Here is a 23,325-nt window from a genome sequence, read left to right as displayed (position 1 = left end):
CAACTGTGTACAAGGGGCCTCCAGGTTGCCATATTGGTTTGAATTTTACAGAAAATTTCAGCACTGCAGATTGAAAAAGGTCATTTTAAATAGAATTCAATTACAATATGGCTTGTATAGTAATTGTATATGATATATTATTTTTTTATTTGCTTTTTATTTCCTCATGAACATGCAGTTACTCTTTAAATACTGGATACAAAAGAGAAGAGCTGTCTCTCACTCAATATATTGTGTTTTATTTCACAAAAGTAATTCAATTAAAACCCCCCTTCAATGGGGAACATAACTTCTTTCACAGTAGAAAAATCTTTGTATATTTAATATTTTTTAAATAACAGAATAACTTCATATAGAGGTCACATTGCCCATCACTTGATGTTTATAAATTACCAAAACACTCCACTATACAGTATATTCATATATCGTCTAGTGTCATTATGGCCCCACCCTTCAATGTGATAACACTCAAGGTAGTGCTTCCTTATGTAATTGAGCTTAAATATAGGCTTTGGGCTGGTTGGGTATCCAACAGCAGCCAATTATTTCCCTACTGTTGGTATCCATCCACAAGCCCAAAGGGATTCACATTGCACGATGGGCATCCTTACCTTCCAGATTATATTTAACTTGGTCCAAATCCTACATCCAATTATCTTTGTATGAGTCCCAGAGATACGACCAAATCTCTGAATGTGCCCAAAGAGAGCATCAGACTTCCCAATGGTTTCATGAAAGTTCCAATCCATAGGCGTGCTCAAGAGTTGCTCCACAGGCTTTGGCTTGGTTGGGTATCCAACAACAGGCAACCATTTTACTATTGTTGGAATCCACAAGTGCAAAGTGTTTCACATTGCACCATGGGCATCCTTGCCTTCCAGATTATATTTGACCTGGTCCAAATCTTACATCTGTTTATCTTTGTATGAATCCCGGAGATACAACCAAATCTCTAAATGTGCCCAAAGAGAGCATCAAACTTCTCAATGGTTTAATGGAAGTTCCAATCCTCCATAGAAGTGCTCAAGAGTTGCTCCATAGGCTTTGGCTTGGTTGGGTATCCAACATCAGGCAACAATTTCCCTATTGTTGGTGCCCTATCCACAAGTCCAAAGTGATTCACATTACACAATGGGTATCCTTGCCTTCCAGATTATATTTGACTGGGTCCAAATACTACATTTGTATATTTTTGTATGGGTCCCGGAGATATGACCCAATCTCTTAATGTTCCCAAAGATAGAATTAAACTTCCCAATGGTTTCATGGAAGTTCCAATCCTCCACAGGAGTGCTCAAGAGTTGCTCCGTAGGCTTTGTCTTGATTGGGTATCCAACAACAGGCAACCATTTTACTATTGTTGGAATCCACAAGTGCAAAGTGTTTTACATTGCACCATGGGCATCCTTGATTCCAGATTATATTTGACCTGGTCCAAATCTTACATCTGTTTATCTTTGTATGAGTCCCAGAGATACAACCAAATCTCTAAATGTGCCCAAAGAGAGCATCAAACTTCTCAATGGTTTAATGGAAGTTCCAATCCTCCATAGAAGTGCTCAAGAGTTGCTCCATAGGCTTTGGCTTGGTTGGGTATCCAACATCAGGCAACAATTTCCCTATTGTTGGTGCCCTATCCACAAGTCCAAAGTGATTCACATTACACAATGGGTATCCTTGCCTTCCAGATTATATTTGACTGGGTCCAAATACTACATTTGTATATTTTTGTATGGGTCCCAGAGATATGACCCAATCTCTTAATGTTCCCAAAGATAGAATTAAACTTCCCAATGGTTTCATGGAAGATCCAATCCTCCACAGGAGTGCTCAAGAGTTGCTCCGTAGGCTTTGGCTTGATTGGGTATTCAACAATAGGCAATCATTCACCTCCCCTAATATTGGTGACCTATCCACAAGTCCAAAGTGATTCACATTGCTCAATGGGCATCCCTGCCTTCCAGATTATATCTGATCAAGTCCAAATCCTACATCTGTCTAGCTTTGTATGGGTCCCAAATATATGACCAAATCTCTTAATGTGTCCAAAGAGGGAATCAAACTTCTCAGTGGTTTCATGTAAGTTCACAGGAGTGCTCAAGAGTTGCTTCTCCCTGACATGGAAGACATACACATATATATATATATATATATATATACACACATACACAGTATATAAAATGCCTGCCAGTAGGCATTCCCCATTTCACAAGAACATATTCCATAAATGAGATTATGAGCGTGGTTGCTTCAAACCACACTGGCTTCCCCATATGATGTTTTCAGATGCGTAAGGTCCTTGATAGGATGCTAGAGAAATTGTTCATCTGTGACACAAGCAATAGCAGTACCTACCAATTGGTGTCACCATTTCACAGTAAGGTTTTGAAATTCAATCTTACGTATATATGCTGTGCAATGTAGAATCACATGAAGCTCTTCTTTTCTATCCACGTCGGTCAACCAATTGTACTTTACCAGTTCAAAAGTAGACATATAAAATTAGGCATTAATCATGGGCACAGCCATGAACGGTCCAAGGATGGTCTCTCCATTCAAAACGTGTGTCTCATCTTGAGTGCAAATAACTGGCAAGATAGGCAAGAATTTTATCAGTTATATCAAAGCCATCATAAAGTCCAATCAACATTGCTGCATGATGCAAATAATATTCATCATATCCCAGAGATCCTCCTCCCTGTAGTGAATATCTCCTGCTGTAGGATGGTATGGGTTGGGTGTCTTATCTTTGAACGTACCCTTTGAATGTCCCATACATTTTTGGGGAAGTGCCAAGAAATGAAGCCAATCACAATGTGCTAGACCTTACACTGAATGCATTTCCAAGCAATCATAACGCCCCTCTCCATCAACAATCAGAAAGAGAAACAACTGCAATACATATATTTATCATACTGGGAACGTACGGCTGTCAAGACTTTGTCTTCCACTTGCTACACTTGTGAGTCCACATTATCCAGTTGGGATACCAGTGAGACCGGAATAGTGGAATCGTATATCGTTTCATCATACTTGACTCTGGAATTGTAACGTTTGAGAATTGTGTCATAACTCTGATCATTATTTGTCTCTGGCGTATAGTATCCCATGTCACTCATTCCTTGGTCCCTCGCCCGGATGATATCTAGTGTACAATGGTGCAGGAATGTATACTCATCCTGAAAAGAGACAGAGAAGATGTGGGATTATTTAAAAAAGAAAAAAAAAACAGTTTGCCAAATTCTGTAACCCATAGAAGCCAATAACCTCTGTTTGTTTTGAAAGCTCTAAACCAATCAGCAGTGAAAATGGATGCTTTTGGTATAGAATATTGCACTTTGTATATTGGAAATGCTGTATGCACCACTTCAGTATAATTTAACCACTTGCCCACCAGACCGATTTTGACACTTCTCATATACATGTAAAAATCTAACTTTTTTTTGCTAGAAAATTACTTAGACCCCCCCCCCCCAAATTTTTTTTTTAAAATAAATAAACATAATAATAAAAAAAATGATATATATATATATATACACACACACACACACACATATATATGTACATATATATATTTTATTCCATAGAGTCTCTGCTTAATATATATATATATGTGTGTGTGTGTATGTATATATATGTATGTATGTATGTATGTATGTATGTATATATATATATGTGTGTGTGTGTGTGTGTGTGTGTGTGTGTGTATATATATACAGTTGCAAGAAAAAGTATGTGAACCCATTGGGATTATGTGGAGTTTTGCATGAATTGGGCATAAAATGTGCGCTGAACGTCATCTAAGTCACAACAATAGAAGAACACAGTCTGCTGAACATAATACTACACAAACATTAGATGTTGCCATGGTTTAATTGCACATAACATGTAAACATTCACAGTACAGGGAGGAAAAAGTATGTGAACCTTTAGACTTAATAACTGGGTGACCCTCCTTTGGCAGCAATAACTTCAACCAAACGTTTCCTGTAGTTGCAGATCAGACCTGCACAACGATTTGGAGTCATTTTGGACCACTCCTCTTCACAAAACTGTTTCAGTGTAGCAATATTCTTGGGATGTCTGGTGTGAATCGCTCTCTTGAGGTCATGCCACAGCATTTCAATCGGGTTGAGGTCAGGACTCTGGCTGGGCCACTCCAGAAGGCGTATTCTGTGCTGTTGCAGCCATTGTTTTGTTGAATTACTTGTATGCTTTGGGTCATTGTCCTGTTGCATCACCCATTCTCTGTGGAGCTTCAGTTGGCGGACAGATGGTCGTACGTTTTCCTGCAAAATGTCTTGATAAACTCTGGAATTCATTTTCCCATCAATGACAACAATCCATCCAGGCCCTGAGGCAGCAAAGCAGCCCCAAACCATGATGCTCCCTCCGCCATGTTTCACAGTGGGGATGAGGTTTTGATGTTGGTGTGCTGTGCCTTTTTTTCTCCACACATAGTGTTGTGTGTTCTTCCCAAACAACTCAATCTTGGTTTCATCTGTCCACAGTATATTTTGCCAGTAGTGCTGTGGAACATCCAGGTGCTCTTTTGCAAACTTCAAACGTGCTGCAATATTCTTTTTGGACAGCAATGGCTTCCTCCGTGGTGTCCTCCCATGTACTCCATTCTTGTTTAATGTTTTCCTTATTGTAGATGTGTCAACAAAAATGTTAGCATGTGCCAGAGATTTCTGTAGGTCTTTAGCTGACACTCTGGGATTCTTCTTTACCTCATGCAGCATTCTGCGCTGTGCTCTTGCAGTCATTTTTACAGGATGACCACGCCTAGGGAGAGTAGCAACAGTGCTAAACTTTCTCCATTTGTAGACAGTCTGTCTTACCGTGGACACATGAACATCAAGGCTCAAGGAGATACTTTTGTAACCCTTTCCAGCTTCATGCAAGTCAACAATTCTTGATCGTAGGTCTTCTGAGAGCTCTTTTCTGCGAGGCATGGTTCACATCAGACAGTGCTTCTTGAAACCAGTAAACCCAAAACAGGTGTGTGTTTTTTAAGGGCTGGACAGCTGTCAGCAACACATCCAATATCATCACACTGATTGGAGTCAAGGTTGGCTCACTCCTGGCTCCAATCAGCTCTGGGAGAAGTCATTAAGCTAGGGCCTCACATACTTTTTCCTCCCTGCACTGTGAATGTTTACATGTTATGTGCAATGAAACCATGGCAACACCTAATGTTTGTGTAGTATTATGTTCAGCAGACTGTGTTCTTCTATTGTTGTGACTTAGATGACGTTCAGAGCACATTTTATGCCCAATTCATGCAAAACTCCATGTAATCCCAAGGGGTTCACATACTTTTTCTTGCAACTGTATATATATATATTAAGCAGAGTCTCTATGGAATAAAATGGTGGGTTTTGCAATTTTTATATGTCAGTATTTGCACAATATTTTTGGAAAAGATACACTTTGATGAATTTTTTTGCACACAAAAATCCCACCACTTACCTTAGTCTGTATCATGGACGGGCGACACAGGAGTAAGTCATGGACTGTCTTGTACACATCTACAGAATTACTGGTCTCTATCTGAGTATGAATGCAACAGAGGGCGATGAAAATTCCACAGCTGGTGCCTCCGGTTCTTAAAAAAGAAAAAAAAAAGAAAGAAAATTGTAAAGATGGATAGTGAATGCCCTTAAAATAGATTGAAAGAGACCCTGTCACCACCATTAAGGTTCCATGTACACGGGACACTTCTGAACGATGGAAACTGACTGCTGGAAAACGCAGGTTAAAAAACGTCTGCTTAGCCGTGTTTGCATACCGCGTTCCTGTGCGTTTAGAAGCGTTTTTTAAAGATAAGCACAGGAGAACCTCCCAAATGCCCAGAACGCACTGAAAAGTGGTAAATTATTAACTATTTCAGACAGTTTCAGAGAAATACAGAGAGTAGAAGCAGAGACAGCAGTATGTGTTGAGATTAGCTTAGGTTCGAGTTGCTCATTAACATTTCTTTTGTTTCCAAGGCTGGGAAAGGTGTCTGAGGTGTGAATTGGCAGGGGGTCTTCATCAGGAATTTGAGGTGTGAATGGTCATTAACATATCTTTTGTTTCCAAGGGTGGGAGAGGTCTGAGGTGTGAATTGGTCATTACAATGTGTGACAAGCTTGGTAGGAACATCCTGTGTTCAGTGTTTTGTCCATTTGAATGCCTTGAAAACTCTTTGCATGCATTTTTTATGATGAAAAAAGGCTCTGGACAGCATCAGGAACTGGAAGAGTTAAAAAAAATTTCATACGCAAACGCTTATAAATGCAATTTGCCAAGTTTAGCCGCATTTTGCGTTTGAAATGCGGATAAAATCAACTGCTGAATGCAAGTTTTCTACGTTCCAAAAAACTAATGGAAACTTAGCTGCCTGTAAATGACTGTAAACGAAGATGTGTACATGGACACATAGGAAAACATTAGGGAGAGTTCAGGGGCTGCTGAAAAAACGCAGAACAGTTCCTAAATGTGAGTTTATCAGCTGCAGTGTACATGAGCTCTAAATATTTCAGGTAAAGGCACAGAAAAATCTATTATTTTAAACACTTGCAGCTTTTTTCCTTTCCATAAATGTTTTCTATTCACTTGTAATGTACCTTTGAACTGGCTAGAAAAGTTAAGTACTCTTCAGGAGTCAATTTCCCAACACAGCCCCCTCCCTTCTTGCACGTCATATCATACTGCCTATGCTGGCCCAGCTCCTCTGTTCCTCCCTTCACCTCCCTAACCTTATACATAGCTGCCAGGGGATGGAGTGAAGAGGAATACTACAGAGTATGACTTGAGCGACAGCTCTGGGTCTGCTAGAGATGATGACATTACAAAAAAGGCAGCACCCAGCAGCAGTCTAAGGGAATTTGGATGTCGATACATGGGATCTGGACTGGATCAGCAGGCACAGAGGCAGACTGGGATGGATCAGCAGGCATGGAGGCAGACTGGACCAGATCAGCAGGCATGGAGGCAGACTGGGATGTATCAGCAGGCATGGAGGCAGACTGGGCCAGATCAGCAGGCATGGAGGCAGACTGGGCCTGATCAGCAGACATGGAGGCAGACTGCCTGTGCTGTCCCAGCTCCTCTGCTCCTCCCTTCACCTCCCTAACCTTATACGTAGCTGCCAGGGGATGGAGTGAAGAGGAATACTACAGAGTGTGACTTGAGTGACAGCTCTGGGTCTGCTAGGGTTGATGACATCACAAAAATGGCGGCACCCAGCAGCAGTCTAAGGGAATTTGGATGTCAATACATGGGAAGCTGAACAGGTAAATATTATGCAAAAACAGGTTAAATGTAAATGTAATTTTATGGGAAGATTGTTACTGAAAAGAATAGTCTGGCCACAAGGTCACTTTAATTCCCTGGTGCCCAACTTGCAGCTCAAGGAGCATATGTGGCCCTTTGGCACTTTTTATGTGGCCCTTGGGTCCGCTGCAGACACTAATCTGTGTTTCCCTATTGTCTTGTTATAGCAGTGATCTTTAGCAGCCTGTAATATGTCTCCAGTCTATGACTGTCTCTTGAAGCATGATCCTAGTCTCCAACAACTCCTATAGCATGCTTACAGTCTGACAGTCTCCTGCAACATGTCGACAGTCTCTGACCATTTGCTGTATCATGTCTGCACAGCCTTGAATATCTCCTGTAGTATGTGTTCAATCTCTGACCATCTCTTGTATCATGTCTGCAGTCTCTTCTCATCTCTTCTATCATGTCTGCAGTCTCTGACCATCTCTTTTATCATGTCTGCAGTCTCTGACCATCTCTTCTATCATGTCTGCAGTCTCTGATCATCTCTTATATCATGTCTGCAGTCTCTGACTATCTCTTCTATCATGTCTGCAGTCTCTGATCATCTCTTCTATCATGTCTGCAGTCTCTGATCATCTCTTCTATCATGTCTGCAGTCTCTGACCATCTCTTCTATTATGTCTGCAGTCTCTGACCATCTCTTCTATCATGTCTGTAGTCTCTGACCATCTCTTCTATCATGTCTGCAGTTACTGACCATCTCTTCTATCATGTCTGCAGTCTCTGATCATCTCTTGTATCATGTCTGCAGTCTCTGACCATCTCTTCTATCATGTCTGCAGTCTCTGACCATATCTTGTATCATGTCTGCAGTCTCTGACGATCTCTTGTATCATGTCTGCAGTCTCTGACCATCTCTTGTATCATGTCTGCAGTCTCTGACGATCTCTTGTATCATGTCTGCAGTCTCTGACCATATCTTGTATCATGTCTGCAGTCTCTGATCATCTCTTGTATCATGTCTGCAGTCTCTGACCATCTCTTCTATCATGTCTGCAGTCTCTGACCATATCTTGTATCATGTCTGCAGTCTCTGACCATATCTTGTATCATGTCTGCAGTCTCTGACGATCTCTTGTATCATGTCTGCAGTCTCTGACCATCTCCTGTATCATGTCTGCAGTCTCTGACCATCTCTTGTATCATGTCTGCAGTCTCTGACCATCTCTTCTATCATGTCTGCAGTCTCTGACCATCTCTTCATTCATGTCTGCAGTCTCTGACCATCTCTTCATTCATGTCTGCAGGCTCTGACCATCCCTTGTATCATGTCTGCAGTCTCTGACCATCTCTTGTATCATGTCTGCAGTCTCTGATCATCTCTTGTATCATGTCTGCAGTCTCTGACCATATCTCATATCATATCTGCAGTCTCTGACCATCTGATCTATCATGTCTGCAGTCTCTGATCATCTCTTCTATCATGTCTGCAGTCTTAGACAGACTTCAGTAGATATTATTGCAGTAGAGTAAGGCCTGGGTATTGAGAGTTCCACATATGATGGGGCAGTAGTCAAAGCTGAGGCTGGGTCAGGAGCAGAGTAATACATAGCTGATACAGTGACAGGCAGGAACAAAGTGGCCCGGCATGGACTTTGCAGGAAATATTGATGTTGGCTGGACCAGAGCAACAGGCTGGATGGCAGTCTGGACCAGATCAGGAGGCGTGGAGGCAGACTGGACCAGATCAGGAGGCGCGGAGGCAGACTGGACCGGATCAGGAGGCGCGGAGGCAGACTGGACCGGATCAGGAGGCGCGGAGGCAGACTGGACCGGATCAGGAGGCGCGGAGGCAGACTGGACCGGATCAGGAGGCGCGGAGGCAGACTGGACCGGATCAGGAGGCGCGGAGGCAGACTGGACCGGATCAGGAGGCGCGGAGGCAGACTGGACAGGATCAGGAGGCGCGGAGGCAGACTGGACCGGATCAGGAGGCGCGGAGGCAGACTGGACCGGATCAGGCGGCGCGGAGGCAGACTGGACCGGATCAGGAGGCGCGGAGGCAGACTGGACCGGATCAGGAGGCGCGGAGGCAGACTGGACCGGATCAGGAGGCGCGGAGGCAGACTGGACCGGATCAGGAGGCGCGGAGGCAGACTGGACCGGATCAGGAGGCGCGGAGGCAGACTGGACCGGATCAGGAGGCGCGGAGGCAGACTGGACCGGATAAGGAGGCGCGGAGGCAGACTGGACCGGATAAGGAGGCGCGGAGGCAGACTGGACCGGATAAGGAGGCGTGGAGGCAGATTGGACCGGATCAGGAGGCGTGGAGGAAGACTGGACCAGATCAGGAGGAAGACTGGACCAGATCAGGAGGCGCGGAGGCAGGCTGGACCAGAGCAACAGGTATGGAGGTAGATTGGACTGGATCAGGCTGGACTGGAGTTGCAGGGCCTGGATCAGGCTGGGCTGGAGTTGCAGGGCCTGGATCAGGCTGGGCTGGAGTTGCAGGGCCTGGATCAGGCTGGGCTGGAGTTGCAGGGCCTGGATCAGGCTGGACTGAAGTAGCAGGAACAAGATCAGGCTGAACAATGGTTGAGGCAGGAGTAGACAGTAGCAGAATTGTATGGGTTTTGGCTAGGGTTGAGAGGGATTATGAGGTTTTTATTGTTGTCTTTGCTCCTTTAAAGACATTTACTCTCTTTATCTGTCATGTTTACCGTTTACTGTCATTGTGGGTTGTCCCTAGAGGAATAATAGGGAGGAATGCGGACACTAGTTCTAGTGACCCTGGTGACAACCAGGAGTTCCCCCACTTTGGAAGGATTTCCTTTCACTTCCTGTTTTGGATATAGGACAGGAAGTTAAGGGAAATCTCCCCAACGGGACACAGATGGCATTAAAAAAAAAAAAAAATCTTACAGGGGTTATTATAACCCTCCCTTACTTTATTCAAAATAAAAAAAAACAATAAAATTTGCCTTTAGTTCTACTTTAATATTTACCTGATGTTTTAGTATCAAAGAAAATACTTAAAAGAAAATACATTGTATTTCAGAGATTCGTACCTGCAGTGCACCAAGGTGGGGTATGTAGCAGGATATTGCTTTCTATGCTGCACAACTTGGGTCACAAAGTTTGTAAGGAGCTCTTGTTCACCTAAGTCGTTATTCTCCGGCCAGGAGGTGTACTGGAACTGTTTTACCTGAAGATTGCCTTTCTTCTTAACCTGTAAAAGAAAAAAAAGTTCTTTGGAAACCACACTGATACTAAAAACAACAAAAGTTATTTTTAATCCTACGTAAAATACACCGAAACTGACCTTTGACTCTGACCATGACCTTTGCCCTTAACTCTAACCCTGCCACTGACCTCGATCAAAACCCTGATTTAGGGCTGTTTTATCTTTATTTCTTTTTTTATTACACATTTTTTTTTTACAATTTTCTCCTCTAGCAAGGACAAAAAAAGATAAAATATGTTATATAATGTATCCTGTTTTAATACAATGGAATAAATAATGTACTATATAATGTGTCTTGCATGCATACAATATATTATATAATGGATCCTCTATGTGTACAATCCATTCCATAATGTATCCTGTATGTATATAATGTATCCTGTATGTATACAATGTATCTTGTATGTATACAATGCATTATATAATGTATCTTGTATGTATATAATGTATCCAGTATGTATACAATGCATTATATAATGTATCCTGTATGTATATAATGTATCCTGGATGTAAACAATGCATTATATAATGTATCCTGTATGTATATAATGTATCCTGGATGTATGCAGCACACTATATAATGTATCCTGTATGTATATAATGTATCCTGTATGTATGCAATGCATTATATAATGTATCCTGTATATATACAATGCATTACATCATGTATCCTGTATGTATACAATGTACTTATTGAAAGGATCTAGATAACTTCCATCTTGTATTATGTACGCCATTTTAAGTATTAAGTTAGCTTTTTGTAGAGATATTAAAAGTTTAATGAAACTGTTTCAGTTGTTCAAGGATGTATCAACAGAAGCTAACACGACCCTGACAATGTTTTTGTCTGTCTGTTTTCCCTAAAAGTTAGACAAAACAATTTGTACCAAGAAATGTATATGTCATGTTTCATGTAGTTAGCTCATGATGGAAAGTTACAAGTTACAGTTTTGAAACTCGCTCCCCCCTCCCTTATTATTTTCTGTATCCTATATAATCTTATTAATGTCTAATAAACTTTGAACATCTCTGAACATAAGCTGTCGTGATTTCCGTGTTCAAGGGGTGTTCCCAGAATTCTGCTGATAAACCAGGAATCTCTCCACAGACCGGGGGTCTCTGAGGGGAAAAGAAAATCATTCCTTTCAGCTGGGGGCTCGTCCGGGATGACCACCCACCTCACTTGGTAAGTAAACCTTTTGTCTTTTTATGACTAAAAGCTCTTTCTTGCCCTGTGTTGAGGGAAGGTCTTGAATCATTCTGTATTGTCTATATAGACCCGTGATAACCTGTAGCTGCTTTTGGTAAAGCAGACTTAACTCTTTGGTAAGAGTTACAAAATAGTGCACTATAATATAAAAAAAGGTGTTTTGGTAAACACAGTTCTCTGTTTTTGGTAAAACAGTGAAGAGATAACTTTGGGAAGTTATCAAGAGGTTAATAAGTCTGTGGAGCAGATTCTGGTTTATCTGTCTTTTGCTTTTTCTTTCTGTTGCGTAGAAGTATAAGATAATTTGTTGTGTGGAACAAAATAAGATTTTAAGCTAAAATTGTTTTATCCACTGTCTAAATATGGGTCAAGGAGGTAGTTACCCACCAGGTCCCCCAGAAAAGGGAGAAAATTGTAAGGATTATGTTGCTAGAGTTTGTGGATCGGACTATTATTTAATAAATCCCTGGGTGGATTGTATGGCAGGCTGGACAGAAGCTATGGGGTGTACAGACCCATTCCCAAGAAAGGGGGAGAAAACTGGTTAAAATGGTCACCGTATTGGGTTGATAATAGCAAGGGAAAGTTCAATTTGATTTTCTCTTTAAAACAAAAGAGGAAGTTGAAATTGGATACATTAAAAATATGCCAGGAAAAGCATCAATCTGAAAAGACATGCAGACCCAAGATTGGACTGAAAACAGTTCAGACACCAACCCCACCCCCTCCGTATAATATATATCCTTCATTAAGTGGTTTTAAAAATGCTGCTGATGATGATTTTTTTTATTAGTTTGGGGATGATTACTCCCCAGCCTAATGCCCCTCCAGTCCCTGCCCCTGTCCCTGCGCCATTTCCCGTCCCGGATCTACAACCAATACAGCCAGGCCCCTCCACTAGACCCAAACAGATTATTAGTATAAAATCACCAGAGGAGGGTAGCCAAGTTCAAGGCATCCTTACAGAGAATAATGACAACGAAGGAGAGTTGGAATACGAAGAACAGGGACAGGTAAATATAATAAAATTACAGAAAAAGGATGGTCAATGGAGAAGAAGTGACACCAGTCATAGAAAGGGCAGAGAGGTGGAGGAATTTAGAATGCAGCTTAGATCCATGGATAAGAAACCAGAGGGAAAAAGAGAAGATGAGGGGGCCGTAGGAGGAAAGGAGTTGGCTATATTGACACTACCTTTTCTCACAGCAGGAGAACTAATTCTAAAAAAACCCATAGAATTAGAAGATATTAATAAGATTGTTAAACATTGTCCCAAGCCTACAGTATCTCCTGGAGGTACACTTGCTTATTTAAAAAAGGCATGTTTAGGAAGAAATTACACGCAGGAAGATATGAGATTGATCATTGATGGTATTCTGGGAAATAATCCAGCTTGGGATTGGATAAATGTAAAAGGCATTAGTCACATAGAACCAAGTAATACACAGGCTACTGCCTATAAACTAAATACCACAGAAGACAGAGAAGTGGGAGGAGCTTGACACAGAATTAAAAAGGGTTTTCAAGAATAAGGCTTCCCTCCCTATTGCTACAGCATGTAAACAGAAGGCAGGAGAAACGGTTTCTCCTTACAACACACCTATCAATTCTGTTAAGAAGCCGGATGGCTCTTACAGGTTTGTACAAGATTTGAGGGCCATAAATAATTTGGTGGTTCCATTAGCCCCAATAGTGCCTGATGTGCCATCACTCCTAACCTCCATTCCGTCCGATGCAGAATATTTTACAGTGATTGATTTAACAAATGCATTTTTTTCGGTTCCTGTGGACCACCAGACAAGGGCACTATTTGTATTTATATTCTGAAAATTGCCAGATGAGCTGGTGTAGAATGCCTAGGGCTATGTAGATTCATTTGCAGTCTACTCACTTGCCCTCCAGACCACACTGAGGTCCTGGACCCCTCCCAATGGTTCGGTCCTCATTATATATGTGGATGACCTATTGATTTGTAGTTCAAGTCAGGAGGCCAGTCAGGAGGATAGTTGGTCTCTGTTAGAATGGTTGTCAGGGAATGGTCACAAAGCATCTAAAAAGAAATTGCAATGGTGCCAAAAACAGGTTGAATACCTTGGTTTTATTCTAAGTCATGGTGAGAGGAATGTCAGTCACAAAAGAGCTGCGGCTCTCGTGGGTCTGCCCCGCCCACAAACAAAAAAGGACATGCTAACTTTTCTTGGTATGATTGGTTACTGCCACCAATGGATACCTGATTGTTCATTCTATAATCACACTCTGAGGTCTGCCACACTTTCAGAATCACCTGACATTCTCACATGGTCAAATGAAATGGTTGATGCCTTTGTGTACTTGAAGAATGCTATGGTAACGGCCCCTGGTCTTGGACTACCCGATTATAAGAAAATGTTTCATCTGTATGCTAGGGAAAATTGTACAACCATGGCGGGGGTCCTGGCTCAGGAACATGGAGGCAAGCTCCGCCCTGTAGTTTTTTTTTCCAAAGTAGTGCCAACTCAGGTTCAGGGCATGCCTGCTTGTCTGAGAGTTTTTGCATTCTGCGTAATGGTGGTAGAAATGGTTATTTCTTTCACATTGGGACATGAAACTACCCTACACACCACACACCAAGTGTCCTTACTACTGAAAAACATACACACTCAACACATGTCAGCACAAAGGTTGAGCGGATATGAAGTGATCCTTCTATCTGATCCCAACTTGATTATTAAATATTCTTCAGCAAATTCAGGTCCTGCTCCAATTTTGAATGCCCTACTGGGGCTAAAGGGGGAACAGGATGAAGTGGCACCAGAACACAATTGTATAACCCACATATAGCAAGACACTTCCCCTAGGTCCGACATGTCAGCTGTGGCTCTTGATGGGGCCCCAGATGTGTTTGTTGATGGTTCATGTTCTAGGCCAAATGATAGTACTTACCATGCAGGATACGGCATTGTGCAACTTCCTGACAAAATACTCGAGGCAAAGCCAATCCCATATCAGTCAGCCCAAGCAGCTGAACTGATTGCCCTTACAAGAGCATGTCAATTATTTGCAGGACAGGACGTCAACATTTACACAGACTCCAAGTACGCCCATGGTGCTGTACATGATTTTGGGGTCATTTGGGAGAGAAGAGGATTCATTGCTGCTGATGGCAAAACCATATCTCACTCTTCTTTGATATCTGATCTACTCAAAGCCATACAGTTACCAAAAACATTAGCCATTCTCCATTGCAGGGCACATACAAATCGCAGAGATCATATTGCCAAAGGAAATGCATTAGCAGATAAGGTAGCAAAGGAAGCCGCATTACAACAGGTGGCCAGTGAGCAGATGCCTTTGCTCACTTCAGGCATCACAACCACCCCACATGACCAGATGTATGCAGATTTACAGAAATTTGCTACGAAAATCGATTTAGCAGACTGGGATGGTTCTGGAGCACAACTAGATCCAGCTTCTGGTCTAGTGTGCTTAGAGGGGAAACCATGCATTCCCATATCAAGTGCCCCATTGTTCATTGCACAGTACCACGGTCTAGGACATAGAGGATGGAAAACAACATGTGAAACATTATTGCAGGATTTTTACATTACAGGTTTATCTAGGTTGGTGAAAGAATATGTTTCTAGGTGCATTACATGTATAAGGAACAATCCACAGAACCCAAAGAAATCACAACACCAACATCTAGTGTACCCAACTACACCTTTCACCCATTTACAAATAGATTTTACCCACATGCCAAAAACAGGACGATTAAGGATAAGTTGAGGAAGGCCACTGGAGGAACCTATACCCACTGGAAGAAGATGTTACCTGCAATTCTAGCAGAGGTAAGAATGACACCTAATAAGACTACAGGGTTATCTCCTTTTGAAATATTAATGGGAAGACCGTTCCCCACTCCTTGGGCTAGACAGCCACTTATGTTAGAAAGAGGGGACCTTGACCTGGTACAACAAGAATATGTGAGAAAATTGATTCGGATTTTAGATAAGGTTGAAAGAAATGTTGCTCGCACTTTTTCTTTTATTTTTCAGGAACCAACACACCTTTTCCAAGTGGGAGATGTCGTAGTGGTCCGCCAACTCGCTAAAGACAAGAAGCAAGGCTACCCCTTTGGACCACCTACTACGGTGATAGCGGTTACCAGAACGGCTGTTCTGGTGGAGAATTCCCAGTCCTGGATCCATGCTAGTCGAGTGAAGAAGGTGAACCAAACACCTGAGAAACATGAGATGGAAAAAGGAGGTGAAGTATGAGAGAAAAATCCTCGAAGAGTGGGTGAAGTAAGTGAAAAAGGCCCTGAAGATGAAATTTTTTACTGCCCCTCATGGTGCTTTGAAACTCTGGGTCCTATTGGGCACACTGACTGTGCTCTTTTTCCTGCCAGTATGGATCCTAACTAACTGTATTTATCACCCTGAGGACTTGGGTCTAATAAAAGGTATCTGTGGTCAAGGACTAGTTTTAAATGAGACCCAGATAACCAAAAGTGAAAGAAAGTCAAAAAGAAAGTTTTGAAGAGAACAATCCTTTTTCAGGAAAAATGTTGATGATGCAGTTTAAATATGCTTATGCTCAAAAGTCAGGTTATGATAAATGTTGGATCTGTAGTAAGTTACATCCCAGCACATATGAAATTCCTCTTCTGGCCGCTCCAGTCAAAATATTTTTGTTAATAAAAGGGAATGTAAGTATTGGTTCGACCAATATTACTTCTAATGCCACCATATCTTTTCCAACTCTGGGAGTCACTCAACTCCCCGATTGGTGTTTTGGACTGGGGAATACTTCTCACAAGGGAAGGGGAATGTGCTCTCAGTCCATATTAAACATATCTGATCCTGGAAGGAGGGATGGAACTTCTTCTGTGAAACTCTGGCAAGTAAATGGTAAAACCCTGAATGAAAGTTTAGAAGGGATACAAGATAATGTGGGGAAAACTATGTTTGGAAAAGTTTTTATTTTACACTTGTTGTCACCCCTGAATTCCATTCTGCAATACAAAAATTGCCGATCTCTTTGGGAAATAATACCTATATCTGTTGTGGTAAGATCTGTTACCCTTGGATACCGAGTAATGTCCAGGGCTGGTGCTATGTAGCCCAATTAGTGCCAATTATGGCAGCTATAGACCAAAAGGAACACCAGGTAAAAGCCAGTACATACCCAAAATACCAACTAACTCTGAGACAGAGAAGGGAAACCAAACAAGAAAAGGTAGATCTATTCTCTACAGGGGATAAGGTTTGGTCATGGTTCCCTACCTACACGGGATGGGGAATAACACTTATGAACAAAATAAATAATTACACAAACATTATTGATGACATACTGGAGAGGAACTCTAAGGACATAGGGTTGCTAAATACTGAGACCAGAGCTATTAGAAAACAGCTGGAGATGTAAGAATTAGCTATTGAAAGTATGAGTGCTGCCCTGACAGGTTTGTGTGAGATGACAGAGGATTATGAATGTTGTACTTGGATATATAATACCACAATGACTGTTCCAGATTATTATGAAATAATAAAGCAACACAGGGAACAGGTAGATGGTTTGATGGAAGAAGCTAGAGCTATAGGAAAGATGGATGGACTCCTTTTGATTGGTTAGGATCAGGATTTGGTTCCATCTTTTCATGGAAGAAAGGTATCGCTGTAAGCATAGTCATGATATTGTTTTTTGTTTTATCTTTATATCTATGTTTTAAATGCTCATTTTATTGCATTGCTAGAGCTACAAAGCTGCAAAATACAAATGAAGGTTATCTGGCTATGTAAAGAATTGAGATCATGTTCATGATCTTAGAGGGGATTGAAAGGATCTAGATAACTTCCATCTTGTATTATGTACGCCATTTTAAGTATTAAGTTAGCTTTTTGTAGAGATATTAAAAGTTTAATGAAACTGTTTCAGTTGTTCAAGGATGTATCAACAGAAGCTAACACGACCCTGACAATGTTTTTGTCTGTCTGTTTTCCCTAAAAGTTAGACAAAACAATTTGTACCAAGAAATGTATATGTCATGTTTCATGTAGTTAGCTCATGATGGAAAGTTACAAGTTACAGTTTTGAAACTCGCTCCCCCCTCCCTTATTATTTTCTGTATCCTATATAATCTTATTAATGTCTAATAAACTTTGAACATCTCTGAACATAAGCTGTCGTGATTTCCGTGTTCAAGGGGTGTTCCCAGAATTCTGCTGATAAACCAGGAATCTCTCCACAGACCGGGGGTCTCTGAGGGGAAAAGAAAATCATTCCTTTCACTTATTACATCATGTATCCTGTGTATATATATGTATACACATAATGTGTCCTGTATGCATATGACCGATCCTCTATGTATACAATGTATTCCATAATGTATCCTGTAGTGTATATGACGGATCCTCTATGTATACAATGTATCCTGTATATATACAATGTATTCCATAATGTATCCTATATGTATACAATATATTATATAATGTGTCCTGTATGTATGCAATGTATTCCATTATGGATCCTCTATGTATACAGTGTATTATATAATGTATCCTGTATATATACACAATGTATTCCATAATGTATCCTATATGTATACAATGTATTATATATTGTATCCTGTATGTATATGACAGATCCTCTATGTATACAATGTATTATATAATGTATCCTGTACAGGGGTGGACTGACAACTCATGGGGCCTCAGCGCAATAGGGGATCATGGGGCCCCTGTGTCCTTGCCCAAACTCAAAAAAGCCTATGAAAAAGGTACTAGGGGCATCTCATGGGGCCCCCTACTGACCCCGGGACCTCAGGCAGTGCCCGAGTTTCTGAATGGTCAGTCCACCCCTGATCCTGTATATATACAATGTATTCCATAATGTATCCTATATGTATACAATATATTATATAATGTATCCTGTATGTGTATAACGGATCGTCAATGTATACAATGTATTATAGAATGTATCCTGTATATATACAATGTATTCCATAATGTATCCTATATGTATACAATATATCATATAATGTGTCCTGTATGTATATGACAGATCCACTATGTATACAATGTATTATATAATGTATCCTGTATATATAATGTGTTCCACAATGTATCCTATATGTATACAATATATTATATAATGTGTCCTGTATGTATACAATGTGTTATATAATGTGTCCTGTATGTATATGACAGATCCTCTATGTATACAATGTATTATATAATGTATCCTGTATATATACAATGTAATCCATAATGTATCCTATATGTATACAATATATTATGTAATGTGTCCTGTATGTATACAATGTATTATATAATGTATCCTGTATACTGTATATACAATGTGTTCCACAATGTATCCTATATGTATACAATGTATTATATAATGTGTCCTGTATGTATATGACAGATCCTCTGTATACAATGTATTATATAATATATCCTGTATATATACAATGTAATCCATAATGTATCCTATATGTATACAATATATTAAATAATGTGCCCTGTATGTATATAACAGATCCTCTATGTATACAATATATTATATAATGTATCCTGTATATATATACACAATGTAATCCATAATGTATCCTATATGTATACAATATATTATATAATGTGCCCTGTATGTATATAACGGATCCTCTATGTATACAATGTATTCTATAATATATTCTGTATATATACACAATGTATTCCGTAATGTATCCTATATGTATACAATATATTATATAATGTGCCCTGTATGTATATAACGGATCCTCTATGTATACAATGTATTCTATAATATATTCTGTATGTATATAACGGATCCTCTATGTATACAATATATTATATAATGTGCCCTGTATGTATATAACGGATCCTCTATGTATACAATGTATTCTATAATATATTCTGTATATATACAATGTATTCCATAATGTATCCTATATGTATACAATATATTATATAATGTGTCCTGTATGTATATAACGGATCCTCTATGTATACAATATATTATATAATGTGTCCTGTATGTATATAACGGGTCCTCTATGTATACAATGTATTCCATAATGTATCCTATATGTATACAATATATTATATAATGTGTCCTGTATGTATATAACAGATCCTCTATGTATACAATATATTATATAATGTGTCCTGTATGTATATAACGGATTCTCTATGTATACAATGTATTATATAATGTATCCTATATGTATACAATATATTATATAATGTGTCCTGTATGTATATAACGGATCCTCTATGTATACAATGTATTATATAATGTGTCCTGTATGTATATAACGGATCCTCTATGTATACAATGTATTATATAATGTATCCTGTATATATACAATGTATTCCATAATGTATCCTATATGTATACAATATATTATATAATGTGTCCTGTATGTATATAACAGATCCTCTATGTATACCATGTATTATATAATGTGTCCTGTATGTAATGCAATGGGTTTGATTTACTAAAGTTGGAGAGAACAAAATCTGGTGCAGCTGTTCATGGTAGCCCATCAGCTTCCAGGTTTTATTGTCAAGGCTTAATTGAACAAGCTGAAGGTAGAATCCGACTGCTTGCCATGTACAGCTGCACCACATTTTGCACCATCCAGTTTTCGTAAATTAACCCCAATGCATCTTTTTCTCCATTCAAGAAGAGAAATAACACAGTGGCAAGTTGCACAGTGACTGAACAATGTGATAGCCAATCACAGTGATCAGGTGATCGAAATTGGACCTACTGGTTTCTGATCGGTATTATGAGAGCTGACACCGACACTGGGCAGCATGCTCTAAGCGTAAACACAGTAGCGCATATTTGCGCCCCCACATTTAAAGCCCCACTTGTAGGAGGCATATATGCGAACACTCATCGGGATTAGATTTGTCCGTCTTGGTTCATCTCCATTACATGGTGGATTGATGGGACTAGCAGTTTACACAAGCCGTTATAGCTGATTGTGTTTTTCTCTTCAGCTCATGGGAAGTGACAGCATGGTGCATTTCTGGAATTGGGTATTTTTGTATTTGCTGAAAATGAAAACTAATGCAGCCACCATTTCTAAGGACTGGTAAGCTGCAATATATTAAATTTTTGTTTTGCGTTTGGATACAATTTAACTCCAGAAAGTTTGTCCAGACAGAAACCACATAAGGAGTGTTGAAAGTAGGTTCAGGTCAGGTTTCAAGGCTGTAGATGTCCATACTAAATGGGTTTCTGATGTACAGGTCATCTTAGAAAACGCGTTGTGGTAAAAACTAAAAAGCATAAGATATCCATTTCCCTTTCAACAACAGGCACACAACAGAGGTCAACCACTCACATGCGTAAGCGTGAATTCTCTGGTAATCCAGTCAGTGGTGGGCTGTTCTCTGATATAAGTTACCAGCACGCTGCCAAAAAGTCTGGATTCTTTCGAAGGCCAATATACATCATTATATGCCTAAAATAGAGAAAAAAAAAAGTGAATTCACCAAACATATTGAAATATCTACTTTGGTTTCCTTTTAGACCATCAAAACGAATGTGAAATTTACTACCAAATTCTGGTTAATGTCTGTCCTTTAAAGTGTTACTAAACCCCGGACCCTGCATTCACTATATCCACTCTCCCCGGACCCTGCATTCACTATATCTGGTCTCCCAGGACCCTGCATTCACTATATCCCCCCCCCCCCCGGACCCTGCATTCACTATATCTGGTCTCCCAGGACCCTGCATTCACTATATCTGGTCTCCCAGGACCCTGCATTCACTATATCCCCCCCCCCCCCCGGACCCTGCATTCACTATATCTGGTCTCCCCGGACCCTGCATTCACTATATCTGGTCTCCCAGGACCCTGCATTCACTATATCCCCCCCGGACCCTGCATTCACTATATCTGGTCTCCCAGGACCCTGCATTCACTATATCCCCCCCCCCGGACCCTGCATTCACTATATCTGGTCTCCCATGACCCTGCATTCACTATATCCGCCCCCCCCCCTCCCAGACCCTGCATTCTCTATATCTGGTCTCCCCTGACCGTGCATTCACTATATCCGCACTCCCCGGACCCTGAATTCACCATATCTGGTCTCCCAGGACCCTGCATTCACTATATCCGCCCCCCCCCTGGACCCTGCATTCTCTATATCTGGTCTCCCCGGACCCTGCATTCACTATATCTGGTCTCCCGGGACCCTGCATTCACTATACCTGGTCTCCCCGGACTTTGCATTCACTATACCTGGTCTCCCCGGACCCTGCATTCACTATATTTACTGTCCCCGGACCCTGCATTCACTATATCCGGTCTCCCCGGACCCTGCATTCACTATATCTGGTCTCTCCGGACCCTGCATTCACTATATCTGGTCTCCCAGGACCCCGCATTCACTATATCCACTCTCCCCGGACCCTGTATTCACTATATCTGGTCTCCCAGGATTCTGCATTCACTATATCTGGTCTCCCGGACCCTGCATTCACTATATCCGCTCTCCCCAGGACCTTGCATTCACTATATCTGGTCTCCCCGGACTCTGCATTCACTATATCGGTCTCCCCGGATCCTGCATTCACTATATCCGGTCTCCCCGGATCCTGCATTCACTATATCCGGTCTCCCCGGATCCTGCATTCACTATATCCGGTCTCCCCGGATCCTGCATTCACTATATCCGCTCTCCCCGGACCCTGCATTCACTATATCCTCTCTCCCCGGACTCTGCATTCACTATATCCGCTCTCCCGGGACCCTGCATTCACTATATCCGCTCTCCCCGGACCCTGCATTCACTATATCCGCTCTCCCGAGACCCTGCATTCACTATATCTGGTCTCCCCGGACCCTGCATTCACTATATCTGGTCTCCCCGGACCCTGCATTCACTATATCCGCTCTCCCCGGACCCTGCATTCACTATATCTGGTCTCCCTGGACCCTGCATTCACTATATCCGCACTCCCCGGACCCTGCATTCACTATATCTGGTCTCCCCGGACCCTGCATTCACTATATCCGCTCTCCCCGGACCCTGCATTCACTATATCCTCTCTCCCCGGACTCTGCATTCACTATATCTGGTCTCCCCGGACCCTGCATTCACTATATCCGCTCTCCCGGGACCCCGCATTCACTATATCCGGTCTCCACCCATTCAGGCTTAAAATATAAAACTTTTATTACTAAGAATATTAGAATGTCTCATGTGTGTATATGTCTACAGGGAGAGCCAATTATTCTAGGAACCTACTTCATCTCTTGAGTCCAATCTCTATTGTAATTCCAAAATTGTTCACTTGTCTTTACTCAGTCTGGTCTCAAAATTATGACATTACTCTTTAATACGCCTCCCAAAAAATACGAAATATAAAAGTGCTTAATAAACTTCCCAGGAATAACCCAACATGTTTTAAGATTTAAATGTAATACAATACCGGTGCATTTTCTTCATTTCTAGAGAGCATGATGACCGTAGTGACATGCTGCTCCCAAATCATTTGCCAGAAGTCGTTGACTGTTTCCTGTAAAGGACTCTGCGCTGCAATGAACTCCTTCTTACATTTCTGTCCCTGAAAGAGAATAATAGAATATAAATAT

At 41.1% G+C, this 23,325-nt stretch overlaps 1 protein-coding gene across 1 annotated transcript in view; it reads right to left on the bottom strand.

Annotated features, from left to right (window-relative positions):
* Window positions 1-217: 217 nt before the first annotated feature.
* The window catches only part of LOC149434701 (receptor-type tyrosine-protein phosphatase H-like), a 54,815-nt gene continuing 31,707 nt past the window's right edge, over window positions 218-23,325 (bottom strand). Inside the window, exons 10-14 of the mRNA XM_089663505.1 lie at window positions 23,163-23,297; window positions 21,061-21,180; window positions 10,338-10,498; window positions 5,476-5,611; window positions 218-3,179 (exon numbers count right to left, since the gene is read on the bottom strand). Of these exons, the coding sequence (XP_089519631.1) occupies window positions 2,955-3,179; window positions 5,476-5,611; window positions 10,338-10,498; window positions 21,061-21,180; window positions 23,163-23,297 (777 nt within the window). The 3' untranslated portion in view covers window positions 218-2,954. The remainder of the gene's footprint in view (window positions 3,180-5,475; window positions 5,612-10,337; window positions 10,499-21,060; window positions 21,181-23,162; window positions 23,298-23,325) is intronic.

This window comes from Staurois parvus, unplaced genomic scaffold, assembly GCF_062004578.1.
Source record: "Staurois parvus isolate SC_StPar_1 unplaced genomic scaffold, SC_StPar_1.0 ptg001702l, whole genome shotgun sequence".
NCBI classification, from domain to species: domain Eukaryota; kingdom Metazoa; phylum Chordata; class Amphibia; order Anura; family Ranidae; genus Staurois; species Staurois parvus.
This window is presented reverse-complemented; position numbering and strand designations above follow the sequence as displayed.